Source organism: Delphinus delphis, chromosome 5, assembly GCF_949987515.2.
Source record: "Delphinus delphis chromosome 5, mDelDel1.2, whole genome shotgun sequence".
NCBI lineage: Eukaryota > Metazoa > Chordata > Mammalia > Artiodactyla > Delphinidae > Delphinus > Delphinus delphis.
Window position 1 is genome coordinate 36,245,827 of NC_082687.1, and position 17,660 is coordinate 36,263,486.

A 17,660-nucleotide genomic window follows, 5' to 3' on the forward strand; every position below is an offset into this window, starting at 1 on the left:
TGGAGTTCTGGAGTTCTGGTTGGGGAGAGCAACATCTTGGCACACCTGAAAAGTACTTAGGAAGTTTTGAATTAGAAAACTCATGACTTCTCAAAAAGAGGAAGTAGCTATTCAATTCCATCTGAATGTTGCTATATTGCAATGCAAACCCAATGTTGTTAAGTTTTTTAAGAGACGATGGAAGTCTAGATCATTATGTAAAAATCATTGGTAGATATATTTTTTTAGAACACTGTGAGAGGCCAAAGAAAACCCATCTGTTGACCAGATCTGCCCCATAGGCCACCAGCTTACAAGTTCTGATTAAATGCAAAAAATGAAACCTTTCAAGTGCCAGCAGAGAACACATGACATTATTTTCTCAATCTTGGAGTAGGAAAGACCTTTCTAAGCACAATCAAAACCAGAATCCATAAAGAAGACATTTAACTACATAAAAATTTAAAACTTATGTGTAACCAAACATTATGAATAAGCCTAAAAAAACGGATGATAACAGCTTCCCCTCTGGCTCTAGCAGAATGTGGACTGTTGCAGCCTAAGTCACATGGTTTCCTCTGTGGGGGAGGAGAGTGTACCAAGTTTAACAACAGGACCAACAGGACCACCTGGAGTACAGGAAGAATATCCTAAATGAACCAGAAAGGAGGAGGAAGTAGGAAAGCATCAGAATGTTCCAGAATTACAGTCACCATCATCTATTACTCAAGAAATATTAATTAAGTTTGAGTCTACATGTCTCATACCTTCATATATATGTATCTGAGCATCTAATAGTATAAATAAAAACTGATCAGTGATATTAAGAATTCCTTCTGGATAGCAAATGGGTTATTCTTTATAACTGCTTCAGAATATAAATATGCTCCCCTCAACCAACCCTGGACATGTACTATATGCAAGAACTATATATACAGAGTTGTAGGGAGAGATGTGAAAGTCATAAAATGTAACTGACAGAATTCCCTCTTTCAAGGCTCTCATAAGGCGGATTTCATCATGATATCTGTTTCAGTACAAGCTGAATAGGTGTACATTTTCCCAGATCAGTGTAATCTGGACCAGTACCTTGAACTGAGAATTAAGACGCTGATCTAACATCACAACCACATGTTAAAGAAATGAGTTGAGAGTACTAGATTTAAAGAAAATATGTAGCCAGTCTAATAGGTTTGACTTTATGTAGAGAAAACAGAAATTTTCACACATTTTCCTGCACCAGAGAGTCATAAGTCACAAAAATAAAAAGGACCAAACTTATTCTTTGAACAATAGATTATAAAATTAAATATCACATCCTTGCATCATGGATTTCATGGTTACCTGTTGCCACTGCTGTTGACTCTTTCGGTAAATGCCATTGCTGCCAGTCAGTGGAAAGCGACGAGTCTATTCATCTGAAAGAGACACAGCAGCCTGTGAACATTAGCCCGTAAGTAACCTCATAGGTACACCTGACCTGTAAGAAATCTTATTGGACACAGAATTCAAAGTTCCCATTCGAATAAGAGAATGGCTCTTCACCAACTCTCAAGTTGCGTGAACAAACCAGCCAGCATATATCAAAGGCCAAATGCACTTTTGGCCAAATGTACTTTTAATTTTAAGGCTGCTACTCAAAGCAATTTCAGCCAGGAAAAAATGTGCACAAGTTTATCATGAGAAGGAAGAAAGGAAATAACATTTCCCCAGTGTCTACTTTGTGCCAAGCATTGTGTTAAGCCCTCTAAAAATGACATTTCATGTAAACATTACAATACACTTGCAAGGTGTAAGTGTACTGTAATGTTTACATGGAATGTAACATTAGTATTGCATACTAATTAGTATTGCATACTAATACACCATATACCAAATACCCCATTTTATATATAAGAAAACTGAAACTCAGTTTTAAGTAAGTTGCCTAAGGTAATAGGTTGTGTCAACAACCTCACTAGAGTCAAAAGGGAAAATGGTGAAAGAGTATGGACAAGAAAAAATTAATAGTTGATCTTCACATAAGAATTCCACACTAAATAAAAAAGTGGGCCCAGTTTAAGAGCCAATCCTGAGATTTTACTTCCACTCATAAAAGGTACTTAACCCCCAAAGCAATTCTGGAGCATTCTCTCAAAACAGTACTAGTTTTAAAAAGTTGTTATCCAACCTGGGCAGATGGCCTTGGTACTATCTTGTGTATCTCTAGAAACAACCTCTCTCTCTATGGTTAACACTATCAACAGCTGTTTCCTTTTCCCTTTCTTGTATGTATTTGTAAATTTACTGCTCTTATCCTAACTTGCTTTAAATAGTTTCTATTTTTTCAAACATCCTTAAGGCAGAGGGTATGTTACCAAATTATCTTAGTACCAATTTAACGAACTATTTGATACAAATGGAAACATGATGTTAAATTTGTAACAATTTTAGCTTGTCTGCTACTTTAAGAGGCTTTTTGCCTAAGGCTGAAGAAACGCTGAATAGAGTCCTTCAGCTCTACTCTGCCTCTTGATAAGGTCTTTTATCTCCCCCTCCATGAAATTAAAATTGCTGACTTGCTGACTACAATGTTTCATATTAGTAGATACCACTTGCCACTCTATCTCCTCCCCCAAAAGAATGTAACACAGATGCTACAAATATTCTAATTAAACTCACACTAGTAGAGCTCAAATTTTCAGGGTCAAACATGCTTTGGAGTAGGCCACTCCTTCAACTGGCTATAGTGGCCCTAGGCAAGTTTCCTAAATTCTCCAACTGAAATCCCAATCACCTCCCTCACTCTCCCCCCTTACTCTCTCACTTTCCCTCTCTCAAACACATGATTTTTTAAATTATTATTAATTTATTTTATTTTTGGCTGCATTGGGTCTTTGTTGCTGCTGGCGGGCTTTTCTCTAGTTGTGGCAAGCAGGGGCTGCTCTTCATTATGATCCGCAGGCTTCTCATTGCGGTGGCTTCTCTTGTCAGGGAGCATGGGCTCTAGGGGCTCGGGCTTCAGCAGTTGTGGCGCACAGGCTCTAGAGCGCAGGCTCAGTAGTTGTGGCTCACGGGCTAGTTGCTCCACGGCATGTGGGATCTTCCCGGACCAGGGCTCAAACCCGTGTCCCCTGCATTCACAGGCGGATTAACCACTGTGCCATGAGGGAAGCCCATCAAACACACACTTTTTTCTTGTTGGGGGGTGTGCACACTGCGCAGCTTGCAGGATGCTAGTTCCCTGACCAGGGACTGAACCTGCATCCTCAGCAATGAAAGTGCAGAGTCCTAACCACTGTACCACCGGGGAAGTCCCTCAAACACATACTTCTGTTTCTCCTTCTTCCTCTGTCTTTCTCTACCCTCCTTTCCCTCCCCCTTACCCCACCTCCCCTCTCTCTCTCTTTCTCTCTCAACATGCAGGGCTGGCCCACAGCAAATTATCAATAAAATAGTAGGCATTTGCTTTGGCATTAATCTTCTTAACACTGTAAAGCCTTCTCAAGAGTCCATGATGGCAGTCCCCAACACAGCCCTCCCAGTGAGGAGGGTCCACCTGCTTGCGGCCCAACAGCACCCATCCCAGGGCGGATTGGTGGAGAAAGGAGGGCAGCAAGGGAGGGGGCAGAGGGGCTGTTGAGGGATGTCAACCTGACAGTGTGGTCCTGAGTTCCCTTGTTTGTTCATTTACTCACTGAGCCAACAAATATTTCCTGGGTATCTACTGTAAGAATAAGAGAGTGAAGGAAATAGGCACTTGCCATGCTGAGTTGACAAACTACAGGAGGTAAGCAAAGATGAAACATAATATATAGATGTTAGACTTTAAAAGGAGAAAAACAAAGTGAACAGTGTAGTGCGCCAGAGAGGAAAGGAGGTAAGGTGTTACAATTTTATATAGAGTGGTCAGAGAAGGAAACATTTGAGCAAAGGCTTAAAGGAAGTGAGGAGCAAACCAGGCAGAGCTGTAGTTAAAAGATGGTCTAGCACTCTGGCTGATAATGATGTGTCAATGCTCATGTTCCTCAATTGTAACAAATGTACCACCCTAGTAGGAGACAGTTGATTATGGGGGAAGCTAGGGGTGGGGATGGGGACAGGGAAGTCTACGGGAAATCTCTATACCTTCCACTCAATTTTGCTGTGAACTTAACTGCTATAAATAAATAAATAGATAAATAAATAAAGCAAGAAAGCCAGCCAGCCTGTTTTTTAAAAAATGGTCCTAGGGGAGCTCCCCTGGTGGCGCAGTGGTTGAGAGTCCGCCTGCCCATGCAGGGGACACGGGTTCGTGCCCTGGTCCGGGAAGATCCCACATGCCGCGGAGCGGCTAGGCCCGTGAGCCATGGCCGCTGCGCCTGCGCGTCCGGAGCCTGTGCTCCGCAACGGGAGAGGCCACAACAGTGAGAGGCCAGTGTACCACACACAAAAAAAAAATTAATTTTTTAAAAAAAATTAAAAATGGGCCTAGGAACTGACAAGTCCAAGACTGAAGGAGTCAGCAGAATCCCTGGCTCTCACTACTGGCTTCTTGGGTGGGTGAGTGAAGTACAAAGTGCAAGAGACATATTCTCTGAGGCATCTGGCCCCTGGGCACAGCCAGGGACTTGTGTGTACAATTCAAATTCATAACCTTGTATGGTGGCTCAATCCGTTCCACAGAGGCAAGGGTAAGGAGGCTATATCACCAGATTATTGACTCTTACGACTCACAGGAAAGACCAAATTCAGCCTATGGAAGTCTACTTAGATGCTGATGTATGTATGATTTGCACAGCTGTACAGAGTAACCACACAACTCAGATATAAGGTTAGTTAGGTTAGAATGGAGGCCTACTGTAGTCAGGAAGTTATAACCCTAAACTACTGCTAAGAAAGGCAATTAGTATATGCTTCAGTTAATGTCTCCTTTGAAAATCTTTCTTAAAAAGTCACATTTGTACAAGACGGTTTGTGTAATAAAATGTTGTTTATAATAGCAAAAAAAAAAAAGTGGTAACAACCTAATACATATAAACACAGAAATGGTAAATAAATTATGGCACATGAGACACAATGAAACATCAAAAAGAATAGGTTTATCCAAACAAGATGCTGAACAAAATGTACAATTTGAGCCAATTTGTTTGAAAAGAAAATGCTTTCCTTTTATATTTATGCATAACACACACCCATAACATACACACACACAAACACACACACAGAACCAAACTGTTAATAGTGGCTTCTCTGGAAAGGGGCACTTTCATCTTTTATTCTACATGCTATGAATCCTTTATTATCTGTGTAAACGGTTTTTTTCCCTAAATATAAGGGTTGGGGGGGGATGTACTGGCCCATAAATATTGAAATCAGAATGTCTTCTTGAAGTTTTCATACATTTTTATATTATTCTCACCAGATTATAAAGACAAAGCAGAATAAAAAATGGGGGAGGGGGGCAGTTTAAAATCCTCCTGTTAAAAAAAAGCAGTTAAGATTCCAACTTGGCTCTACATTAAAAACAGAGTAGGGACTTCCCTGGTGGTCCAGTGGTTAAGACTCCACACTCCCAATGCAGGGGGCCTGGGTTCAATCCCTGGTCAGTGAACTAGATCCCGCATGTCACAGTGAAGATCCCATGTGCTGCCACTAAAACCCGGCGCAGTCAAATAAATAAATAACATAACATAACATAGTGCTATACAGCAAAAAGAGAATAAGTTCAAGTGAGACAGGTGATCACTTTGGGCAAATTAAGCCCTACCAGCCTCAGTGCTCCCATCTGTAAAATGGAAAACAGCCTATTTTACAGAGTTACTGAGAAGAGTGTTTTATAGATCTAGCTAAAATGCCCAGCACACTGACACATCATGGGCATTCAATACATAGCAGTTCTTATTTAAGTCAGCAATGTCTATCTCACTTTTTATGTAAGTGAAACAGACTATGCTGCATATAGGACTGTACCTTGCCAGATCTATTTAAGTGACCCTTCATAGGCCTTCCAGCCTCTTGCAATGCAAATTTATTCAGAAATAAAAATGTCATGTACATCAAACTACTTTTCTCCCCAAAATAGGTAAAACATTTCAAGTAAAAAAAAAAATTTTTTTTAAGTTTTATAGACATTTACGCCATATACATATATAATTACAAGGAAACAAAGAGAGAGGAGGAATACAGAAAAATTATTCAGGATATTTTCAAATATTCTGTTCTAGGTCATTAAGTGCTCCCAAACTTAGCACATTCTGGGGAACCTACTCTCAGCAGTCTTTGTGACATGCTTGTTTAAAGGCCTGCTTTGCAACCTACTAGGTATATAACCTCAAGAAAATCACTGTTCTCCCCCAAGGTCTCAGCCTTCTCATCAGTAATATGGGGCTTCCTGGGGTTGTTGTAGGGTTAAATAAAATGGGTGTAATGTTTTTAGCACAATGCCAAGCTCATGGTGAGCACTCAATAAATGGTTGTAGTAGTTGTTCCGGTTATCTTTCTGCCAACCAAAGCACATGCTAGGGACAATCCATACATTAGAGAAGCTTTTCAACTGGACAAACAGCGCTAAGCAGGTCTCAAAGCCCCATGACCATGACCCAGTTTCCAAAGGAGAATATTAGGAAAATAACTGTCCAGAGACCAGAGGATGTCTGGACTGATCAGTAGTCCCTGGTCAGATCTCCTTCCCCTTTTCCACACATACCCTCCAGGAATAACAGTCTCTTGGTAATTGGCAACGTGTCATGGGTGAGTCATGGGTCATATACTGTTTTCATCTGAATTCTCCAGAACTCTACCCCAAGTACCCCACAATCTCCCAGGGCCCCAAACTGACCTGAGCACCTACAATTCCTTTAGCTCTCCAGTGCCACATGAAGCCCACATGCCTAGAAATTCATACTGGAACATGATTTCCCCAACTATCTCTTCTCCACTTCAAATCCTTGTTCTAGGGGGCTCTGGTGCTGCCCCCAGACTCAAGTACACATCCCACACCTTGTCAGCTCCCTCCCATCATTCAGGTCTCAGCTCAAATGATAAATTCTCAAAGAGGTCTCCCCTGAATACAGTAGCTAATGTAGCGCTGCTGTGCCCTCCTGCCAACCCATGCTCTATTCCATTATACTCTATACGGATTCAGAATGTGCCTAGCTGCAAGTAACAAGTGCTTAATTAATAGCAAGTCTAGAGGAGGGTGGCTACTGGTATAATTTTAGCTGTTCAGTGAGGCCATCAGGAATTCTGGCTCTGCCACATTTAGCATGCTGTCTTTATGTTTGTCCTTTCATGGTACAAAAAGGTTGCTGCCATAACCAGACGGCTTTTCAACATGCAAGGCAGGTAGAAGATGAGAGGAGGAAGGTGTGGCTGTGTCAGCCACATCTCTCCCCTTTTGTCAGGAGAGGAATCCTTCCCCAAACCTATCTAAAAACCAGAACTAGGTCACGTGGCCTCCTCCAGCTGCAGGTAAATCAGGATACAAATTGTTGTCACTGGTTGAGAACAAACATGATCTACTGCCTAAGGCTGGGCACAATGTAATCCCACACACAATCAAGGTTCTCTTAGCAACAAAAAAATGGGAATGAGCACTGGGGAAGAAAAGAACAGTGTTGGCCACACTTATCTTTTCATAGTACTTACCACTATCTGAAATTAACTTATGCTAAGTAAATAAATATGTTAATGTTTATATCTCCTCCACAGAATGCAAGCTCTATGCCCAGCTTTACATATATATACTCAGAGCCTATATTTTAAAATAATTGACTGTCAACTTTCTCACAGTAGGCAGGTATTATAGATACTGGAATATAGTAAGGGTAGTCTAGGTTATGCTATAGTGGCAAATTAACCCCCAAATTTCAGTAGCTTGATAGCACAAAAACTTATTTCCTGATTATTCTTTATGTCCATTGCATATTGCGGGGGGCGGGGGGGGGAAGGGGAGGGGTGTAAGAAGGAGGCAGGGAGTTTTCTCCACACTGAGAAACCTAAGCTGGAAAAAAGCCAAGTTGGAAGCTCCAATATCTCAAAATGTGGCTGCAGGGTTTACTATAGTAAAAAAATAGAGGTGGAGGGTCTCATAAGAGCCACTTAAATGCTTCAGTCCAGGAATATATGTTACTCCCATAGACAGCCCACTGGACAGAATTAGTCACATGATTCTGTATAACTTAAGGAGGCGGAGACACATGGGAGAGCACATGAATGTTGGTAGTAAATATTTAAGCCTCATTCCCCAGGGAATGGTAAGATTATCATACAATGCATCATCGCCATTTTAGAACTTAGACCCATTAAAGAAGTTTCTTGGAATGAACTCAAAGTTAGGGATACTCAGTAAAGCAATTATTTCATCTTATAAGGCAATACTTACCATTAAAAAAAATGTTTTTCCTTCAGGAGTAATAATAGGATATATTTATGTAGCACTTATTATGTTCTGCTTCAAGCACTTGCCAAGTCTTATTACCTTTAATCTACCCAACTACCCAGTAAGGGAGATACTACAGTATTGTTAACTCCATTGTATAAGGGAATGGAAAAGTATTGGGAGCCAACTCTCCATGGGTCATTTCTGCATATTGTACAAGTAGAGGCACCAACTGCTTTTGTTCCATACAATCTTTAAAGATACTTGTATAGAGAACAGCTTTGAAAAATATAACGTCTCCTTCTAGAGCAAAGGGTGGCAGGTTTACTACTATCCAGTATAATCAAGATAATGTCTCCCTCTGGAACAAAGGGCAGTCATGCTTACTGCCCATTAGGATTCCCTAAGATCAGGATTTCTCTCCTTAATATAATCCACTGTGTTTGCAGGTAACGTCTGACTCTCTCCACATCTCCCTTCTTTGGAAACTGGGGCTTAGGGAACCAGTATAAGAAAATGGTGATACTCTGGCCACAGCTATTATTATGAATAATAAACCCATTCCCAAGAGTCCATGAAACTGTGGCAGGTTAGCTTGTTACCTTGAAAGCAGGGTAAAATCTCAGAGCCTTAACAGTTCTTGACAAGAAGTTAAGTAATTTGCCTAAGGTCTGACAGCTAGTAGGTGGCATATCCAAGATTCAAGCCCAAGCTGTCTGGCTTAGAAACCATGCTTTTAAATTCTCTGCTATACTGCAGTAGTCCTCAAAGTGTAATTCCAGAACTAGAAGCATCAATATCACCTGCAAACATGTTACAAGTGTAAATTCTTGGGCATTTCCCCAGACCTACTGAATCAGAAACTTGGGGAGTGGGGGAGGAAGAGACACATCTGTGTCTTAAAAGCCTTCCAGGAGATTCTGATGCTTACTATAAGTTTGAAAAACACTGCCATATGCATATATTCTGCATATATTCACTGTATCTATAAGATAGAACAAAATGGTATGAGTATATCCTGATTTACATAGGGATGGGAACTGACCTTTCATAACTTGAATAATAGATTTGAAGCACTAACGGAGATGGCTCCTAAGCCCTTGCATTTAATTTTTAGGAAGGTAGGGATCTTTATTTGGTGCAAATAAATACCACATGTCTGTTTAATACGTCTGCATATTCTCCTTTGGAGTCACAGATATATGTCCATAATGCTAAATGAAAACCTGCTTTTTTATTCCCATAATGATTAGAAAGAATTACTTAGCCAAGGAGAAACACTATTTATATTTGAGAGTCAAGCTGTAATTCTTGAAAAACAGGAAACCACATATCAACACAGCCAACACAGTGTAGCACAGTAGAAAGGGCAGCAGGCTTTGAGTCACAGAGTCAAGTCACTTAACTCTTCAACTCAATTTCCTGATTTTAAAATGTAGAATGAACTCCAACTTCAGAGTTGCAATTAGGCCTAAATGATATGTCATGTGAAAGCCGTTGGCAAACAGCTTTTGTGCTATGTGGATGTAAACTCCACCTGCATGGGCTCTTTCTCTGTCTTGATCTGGTGTTATCAGTTTCTCCAAAGCTTAGAGTACTGTCTGGCACTAGAAGATGCTCGATACTTATGAGGTATTGGGAATGAACATGAGGTATTATATTAATGATGTAATTGATTCCTCTGGGCTCCACTTGTCACAATAATCTCAGTCTTTTAATAGGAAAAAGTCACTTGAACAAGAAATCCTTAGTCATGTTTTAAATGGGACAGATAATTTAAGAAAATCAGCTGATTTTCGTCCCCTGGAGAACACTACTGAAGGAGTTCTGTCCTAAGGCATAAGACAGAAACTCCTATTAGCAACCCTCACGGCCTTAGGAGCCTCATGGTTTCCCATCTACGACAATCTCTTGTGCTCTTGTAAACAGTCAGGAATAAAGGATGTGCACCTACAAAGAACTAAATATTCCACATTTACTTCTTCACTGTGGTAGAATTTTAATAAATAGATTATAGGGTTTATGTAATCTCTTTTAATGAAATCTAATATTAAATCAGCAAATATTAAATAAGCTACTATTGTGTATAAAAAGAGACTGCTACAAAATCACTGTCAAATATCATTTGAGAACAGAAATCATTGTTGAATTTATAATTTAATGAAAAAATATAATTTATTTACAAAACTTTATGTATGGTAAATGCAGTTCCTTAATTTGTACTCTCTCCAACATACTTTCTCGATCTCCTGAAAAATTAGTTAACGGTCTAGTCTTAAAATAGGGGAACTTCGGGCTTTTAGCTTCAACAGACAAATCTAAGATAGCAAATGAATTCAAGTTGAAGGACAGCTTTCAGTGTAGAGCTGCAATAGTAAGGAGAATATCCCAGCTATGTTGCTATACCTTAAGGGACATCTGCAGAGTGTACTGTCCCCTGTGTATGTCTTATAATAATTCAGATATTTATATATAAATTAGTTCTACCTTTTAACAAGAAGCACAGTCTATCTCAAGATTTGGAATTTTAACAGTCAACTAACTTCATAAAGGATTATGCAAATTTGTTTGATGAAAGAGCACAAATTACAGAGTTGAACGTGAAACTCTTTTCGTTTGCTTCTTTAAAAATATGGGGCTTCCCTGGTGGTGCAGTGGTTAAGAATCCACCTGCCAATGCAGGGGACAAAGGTTCAATCCCTGGTCCGGGAAGATCCCACATGCTGCAGAGCAACCAAGCCCGTGCACCACTACTACTGAGCCTGCGCTCTAGAGCCCACGAGCCACAACTACTGAGACTACTGAAGTCTGTGCGCCTAGAGACTGTGCTCTGCAACAAGAGAAGCCACCGCAATGAGAAGCCCGTGCACCCCAATAAAGAGTAGCCCCTGTTCGCCACAACTAGAGAAAGCCCGCATGCAGCAATGAAGACCCAATGCAGCCAAAAATAAATAAATAAATATTTTTTTAAATATGGAAAACAAGTTTGCCTTTCCTAAGCTTTTTTTTTACCCATCTTTTCAACTCCCAAGGCAATATAACTTCAACTAAACAATCACATGGCTACAGTGATTTATAGAGGTATCTAATAAAGATGCAACTCATATATTTACATATATATACCTTAATCGAACAATACTCTTCCAATGTAATCCAAAACCAAATTAAGCAAGTATCTTAGTCAATAAAAAAGTTACTTTTAGCTCCACCAAGTCCTTTCAAAATTCAGTGAAACCAAAAGGAAACAGAAGAGAAAGCCAGTTTTGACATAGTCTAACTACTTACCTACTTACCATCTCATAACCCCACAATGAAACAGTGACTTCTGGTAGCAAAAAATGCATGCATATTCTGCATCTTGTAGGAGCAAGCAATGTTGAAAATCACCTGGGCTTTACTCTTGCCATAAATTCTCAGCCTCTTGATGATTTTTGTATTCTAAATTAATACACTTGAGCCTTAACACATTTTGAGTTTTCAAAATTGTATCTTTATTAAATTGAAGAGTTAAGCAAATGCCAAAGACACTACAGAAATTCAATTGCTACAGTGAATGAATAAGACGTATTAACTCTGATATGTAACAGTTCATTTTCTTCCTGCAAGTGGGAAGCAAAGAGTCCACAGTAACACACCTTTAAGTTCCACATCCCTAGCCTCATCATCGCTGTCAGTTCTATTTAGAAAAAGAAAAGAAGGGGGGGTGGGAGGAGGAAGTCCCCAATATCTAAATTCATTTTTTTCCCAAAGCCTTGTATCCCACTCTTCAATACCTCTTTGTCTTAAAGTGACCAAATCTGTCCCAAATCATTTCCTTGGTTCCCTTTCCTAAACTAGCTGAATTCAAATTAGTTTTTTATCTATTCTACTTTCTCTCCTAGTTTCCTTTCATTCTCGTGGGTCGTTATCCTTTAGTTCTCTCCATTCCTCTTCTACATATTTATCTTCAAATAAAATACTTTCAGACACTGGCAAGAGACACCACCTTTAAATGAAAGCAGGCAAACCATCCAGAATTTTCAACTCTCCTGTGAATTTATTTCCAGAATATCCACTCAAGGAACCCTCGCCACTAAAGATGAAAGGCAAGCTAAGGAAATACATTAGACAGAGGAAGTAAACATCGAAACAGGGCATGCCTAGGTATTCTTAAGCCTCTAAGCAGAACTAGACTCCCGAGTCCAAAGGTCTTTCTTTTTCGTGACTTCTATGCCCCCGCGGAGTCTGACAACACGTTGGTCCGGGAGGGGTGTCCCACCACCGCCCGTTCCTTCTACCACCTCTGCATGACCTTGCTCTGAAATAATCTTGCACAAGCAAAATCCCCCAAATTCTCAGGCCGGTCCCTTGCCTGAGGTTTCTGTGCCTCAATTACTGAGCTCTTCTCACCTTCCAACCGTCTCAGGGAACACTGGGTCTTCGCCTTAATGTACAGTTTCGCCTTTAAAGTTTTATATCTGTCTGGTTTCTTGATGGTATGTCATCCCTCATCTCCCATCCCCATCCCCGCCTCCAACAGGCACCAAGAGGGTTAAGATTACCCCATCCCACCCTTAAAAAAACAAAACTTCGTCTGTAAGGCCTTCCCCACCCCCACTTCAGCTCCCAACAGAGATGAGCTCCCGAAAGATTCGGACACACCTCCACCTCCACCTCCAAAGCCAAGGGTCTTCCTGGGACAATTTGCACAACAATACGGGGTCTGTGTGTGTAAACTCCTATAAGACTAACCTACGAGGAAAATATCAAGCCCCTTGAAGGTCCCTCGCAGCTTCATTAACGATACTCCCAACACATTATAGGAAAGTATGATTCCTATAACCCTCCAATTCCTCTCCTAATTCGCCGACCCCGGCGCTCGCACAGTCGGAGGGCTAGCGTGCGGCAGTCGGAGGATCAAACACCAAGAAAAAATTACCGTCAAGGGAAATTAACCAGTTCCATGTTCTGCAGACGCCGTCTCCCTCTGTGCCAGGAGCAAGCCTCAGAAGGTGCCTCCAACTTTTCTCCTCCCTCTCTAGAGTGCGGACCACCGACGCACGCTTCCACCTCAATCACAATTTGATGAGATTGGAACGACCAATCTGTCTCTACTAGACGTAGGGGGGAGGGGTGACTATGACGGGAGGGATGGGAACTCGTAATAGAGGAGAGAAAAGCCCCGCTTTTACCCCCCCTGAGAAACTTCTGGGACTCTTCTATTACGCAACCTCGGGACCAGGTTCCAAAATCCGAACATCTATCGGCAAGACGCGGGGCTCACGGGCCAACGTTTGATTTTGGGGAGGAGGATGGGTCCCTTCCTGTGTTCCCCTCCCCAGTTTTTCTAGACGCTACCTGCCGGGATTTGTAAGGACGGTGCGAGCTCTGCGTCTCCTTCGCCCGTTCTACCCTAAGGTTCCCACTGGAAAAGCGGGAACACCAGCGACTTGAGCCAGCGTGCTGGGAAGCCGGCAGCGAGGCGGCAGAGCCTGGGCTTCCCAGAAGTCAGCGACCGCGGCGTTCTGGCCAGGATGACCCCCAGCCCGAGGGGCGCAGGGTTCCGCTTACCTTCCAGACCTTTAGTCCTCCAGTCTCGGGTCGTGCGCCCTCGCCGCCTCGGCCCGCCCCTGACCTGTTGCCGTCGGGAAGGCGCGCAGGTGTGGGGAGCACAGGGCGCTCAGCGTCGGCTAGCGCTGGACCCGGCTCCCAGCCGCGGAGGCGAGAACGCAGCTGTGCCAGCGACGCGCGCAGGCGGCGGCCGAGTGCGCAGAAGCTGCGCGCTCGCCCGCTCGCTCGCTCGCTGGCTGGCAACCTCTGTGCGCCGGCGGCCCAGGAACGCCCAGGAAGCGAAGCCACGCCCCCAGGAGGTCACGCCCCCCCCCCCCCCCCCCCCCCGCGCTCCCCGGCCCCGCCCGGCCCACGCCCTCTAGCTGGCGCCACCCAGATGGAGAGGAACTGCTCGGCCCTCCCCTCGGGACCAGTGGGAGGATCTAGGGCGAGCAGCCTCTCAGGATGGAATACTGCAGTGACCGCACCGGCAGCATGGGTGACCCTCCCCCCGGCTGGTGTGGGACACAAGTACCCTTTCGCTTTACAGCGGGATTATGCTTAGGGTCAAGTTCTGACTAAAGTGTCAAGGAGTCTTTTTGCAGTCTCTTACACAATTGAAACATTCTGTATCCTTTAAAGGAGATAATAACTAACATCTGGAGAGCGTTTTACGGTTTATAAAGGGCTTTTCACACACAGGCCCGTCTCATCTTCGTAACAGCCTTATAAAACAGACACATTATTGCTGCCGTTTCCCAAATAATGAAACCGAAGAGCTGAAAATAAGTATTGTGCCCAATGTCACAAGCTCAAAAGTGGCACGAGAAACCAGGTCTCCAGAATCCAGCCTCCCGGTTCTTGCCCTTCAGCAGCCCAACCCCAAGAAATTCTACTGGGTATTGGGGCTTTGTCAAATAGATCCAAAAGCTTATGTCTCGTTGCTACCCGATCCCTTCTTTGAACATACCAAGGAAAGCATCACGCTGAGTTCTTTGCATCATCTCACCTTCCTCCCTGAAAGAGATGCAGGAAGATTGTATCAAATGGCCCAGACAGGCTTCTTTCCAATACCTTAATGGTTTAAATGACTGAAATTATTTGGATGAAGAAAATCATCTTATTCATATGCAATATAATGTAAATGTAAATTAATATAATGTATGAAAATATCCCCCTTCCGTGCCCTCTCTGTTCTCCCCTCCTTTGTTGTTGTTGTTGCTTTGTCCCTCGTGTCCCTCATTGTCAACATGAACAGTATTTGAAAACCTAAGTGATAGATACTTGCATTTCCAAATTAAACTCTGGGCTGCTTGACTTAATTTCCCATGGACTGCCTTCCAAAATATAACTCTTCTCCCTACTCCCTATGCTCCCATGATGATATTGATTTGATTTACCTTAACAGCTAAAATAATTAAGTTACCCCTGATGAGATCTAGTGTGCCTCTAGATGAAAGTTTTGGAGGTCTTCCCTGGGCAGGGTGGGACGGCAGTCACTCCTGACAGATGCGAGTTTGTGCACTTCTTAAATGTTTCTAACAGAGATTGGTATCTATTTTAATCATAACAAATATTTTAACCTTTTTGTTATGGAATTAATATATTTCATTGTAAAATATATATAAGCCTGGTCATAATTTATTATTTGAAGGTTTTTACCAATCTAAAACTTTTTCCTTTGTTGTGTTCCTAATCCCATAACACCTCCTAATACCTTCAAACTGTAGTCAATTTAGTAAATGATGTTGACAGTGCAAGTTTGATAATATTATTTTACTGCTTTTGGAGCTGAGGGATGTAATTTTGCAAAAATTTTTTGTTGAAGATGATGTAGCTTTGGTTCAGGGAATAGTTCATTTCATTTATAGGAATGTTTTTAAGGCAATGTGCTAGGTGATGGGCCATATCAGTGACAAAGATAGTGCACCTGTTTTCATGAGATTCCAGTGCCTTGCAGATACAAGCAAGTAAATAAACAATTCCAATGCATGCTTCTATTGATTAATTTCTGGAAATCGAAATAGGTTATTTTAAAACACTTAAATAAAAACTAATTTTCTCATAATAAATAAAGAAAAAGCGGTTAGTCATTCTAGTGAGTTTTTTTTTAAAGTTGCTTTTCTGCCTTTTCTCCAGGTCACATTGTATAACCAGTTAATAAGCAGGCTATTTTAAATAGTGATTATACCATATCCACATTTTTAAAAAATTTATGACATAAAAGAAAGTAATTACGCAAGAGAGATGCAGATACTTCACTTTATTAGCTACACTTTCCTTTATCTTCTTCATTATAGGAATTCTTTAGTTACATTTTTTAGCTCATTCAATGAAATTCTAGCACTTTCTTCATCTTGACAACCTAGTCACTTTTATTTCTGATTATGTTTCTGCTAAGGTGAAGCATTTCTCTGACATCAGTGATCTTTTTTACAACAGAACTGAAAATTTTTTTTCCCTTTTTAATACAATTATGGTACTTTATCAGCTACCTCTTCATGTAAGGACTCCTGAGATGTTACCTGACAATTTTCAGTCATGATTCTACTTAAATTTTGAAGACAAACAAGTGAACCCCCAGGGACTCACAGAAGCTCATAGGTGGTATTCTCAGAGCTCCTGAACTGTACAAGGGGGCAGGAACACATGTTAAGGTTGAGACTGGGGGGAAGTGTGTCTGCATCCCAACCCCTAGGCTGCTTGCTTGGGCAGACTGGAGTATTCTTAAACTCTGCAGTCAGCAAAACCTGAGCGTTTTAAACCAGCAGTTTAAATTATGTTACTCCAAAATTACTGCATGTATATATCAAAGGGAATGAATTTCTTCAAAGTGTAAAAAAATCCTAACCAAACTGGCAAATAAATCCTAACCAAGTCCTAACCTGAGCATACACCTGTTGTTGATAACAACAACAACCAACCAACCAGCCCAGAGCTGGGGACAAGGTGGTATAGATGAGGAGTGGTGACAGTGAGGAGGAAGGAGGAAGGGTTGGCCTAAGCCAGGTAAAGGGCAGTAGAGATACAGCCAGTTTCCCAAAAAGAACACAGAGGAGGAGGGGGAGTAGGACCTCCGGGCAAAGATTTTGAGGGGCAGTGATGAGAAATATAGGAAAAGTCAATGGCAGACTGACGGTGAAAGGCCCTACATGCCAACCTAGGGAGTCTTCTTTTCATCCTAAGCACAATGGGTAGGAGATTGATTTGATCAGGTTGCATTCTAGAAGGACTACTGTGGTTGCCATACGAAAATGAAAATGAATAGGAGACAGTAAGGCTATAGTTATAATCCCCGAGGCCATGGAAGAAAGTGTACTGAGAGCTGGGCATAGATTGTAGGCAGATATAGAAATTCCCAGCTTTACATCTCTACCTGGGAGGCAGGTATGCAGATGTAAACCTGCTGTCTTTTGCTTCAAGAAGAATTAAGTGTACAATTATTGTAATTAAAATAACTGTATTTTATCTTGAACACGTTGTATAAAACATGGTTCCTAGTGACCAGACCTCACTTTTTTTTTCTTACCTCATTTTTTCTAACAAGTACATATGAGTTTTATATTTGTGTGTGTGTGTTTTTAATAAATTTATTTATTTATTTTTGGCTGCCTTGGGTCTACACTGCTGCTCGCAGGCTTTCTTTAGTTGTAGTGAGTGGTGGCTACTCTTCGTTGTGGTGCGCCGGCTTCTCATTGCGGTGGCTTCTCGTTGCAGAGCACGGGCTCTAGGTGCGCAGGCTTCAGTAGTTGTGGCTCGCGGGCTCTAGAGCGCAGGCTCAGTAGTTGTGGTGGACGGGCTTAGTTGCTCC

General features: G+C 41.8%; 1 protein-coding gene across 2 annotated transcripts in view; it reads right to left on the minus strand.

Annotated features, from left to right (window-relative positions):
• The window catches only part of AFF1 (ALF transcription elongation factor 1), a 206,804-nt gene extending 192,709 nt beyond the window's left edge, over positions 1-14,095 (minus strand). For both annotated transcript variants that reach the window (XM_060012204.1, XM_060012203.1), the window contains exons 1-2: positions 13,871-14,095; positions 1,324-1,397 (exon numbers count right to left, since the gene is read on the minus strand). In XM_060012204.1, the coding sequence (XP_059868187.1) occupies positions 1,324-1,361 (38 nt within the window). In that variant the 5' untranslated portion in view covers positions 1,362-1,397; positions 13,871-14,095. The remainder of the gene's footprint in view (positions 1-1,323; positions 1,398-13,870) is intronic.
• Between the last annotated feature and the right edge of the window lie 3,565 nt (positions 14,096-17,660).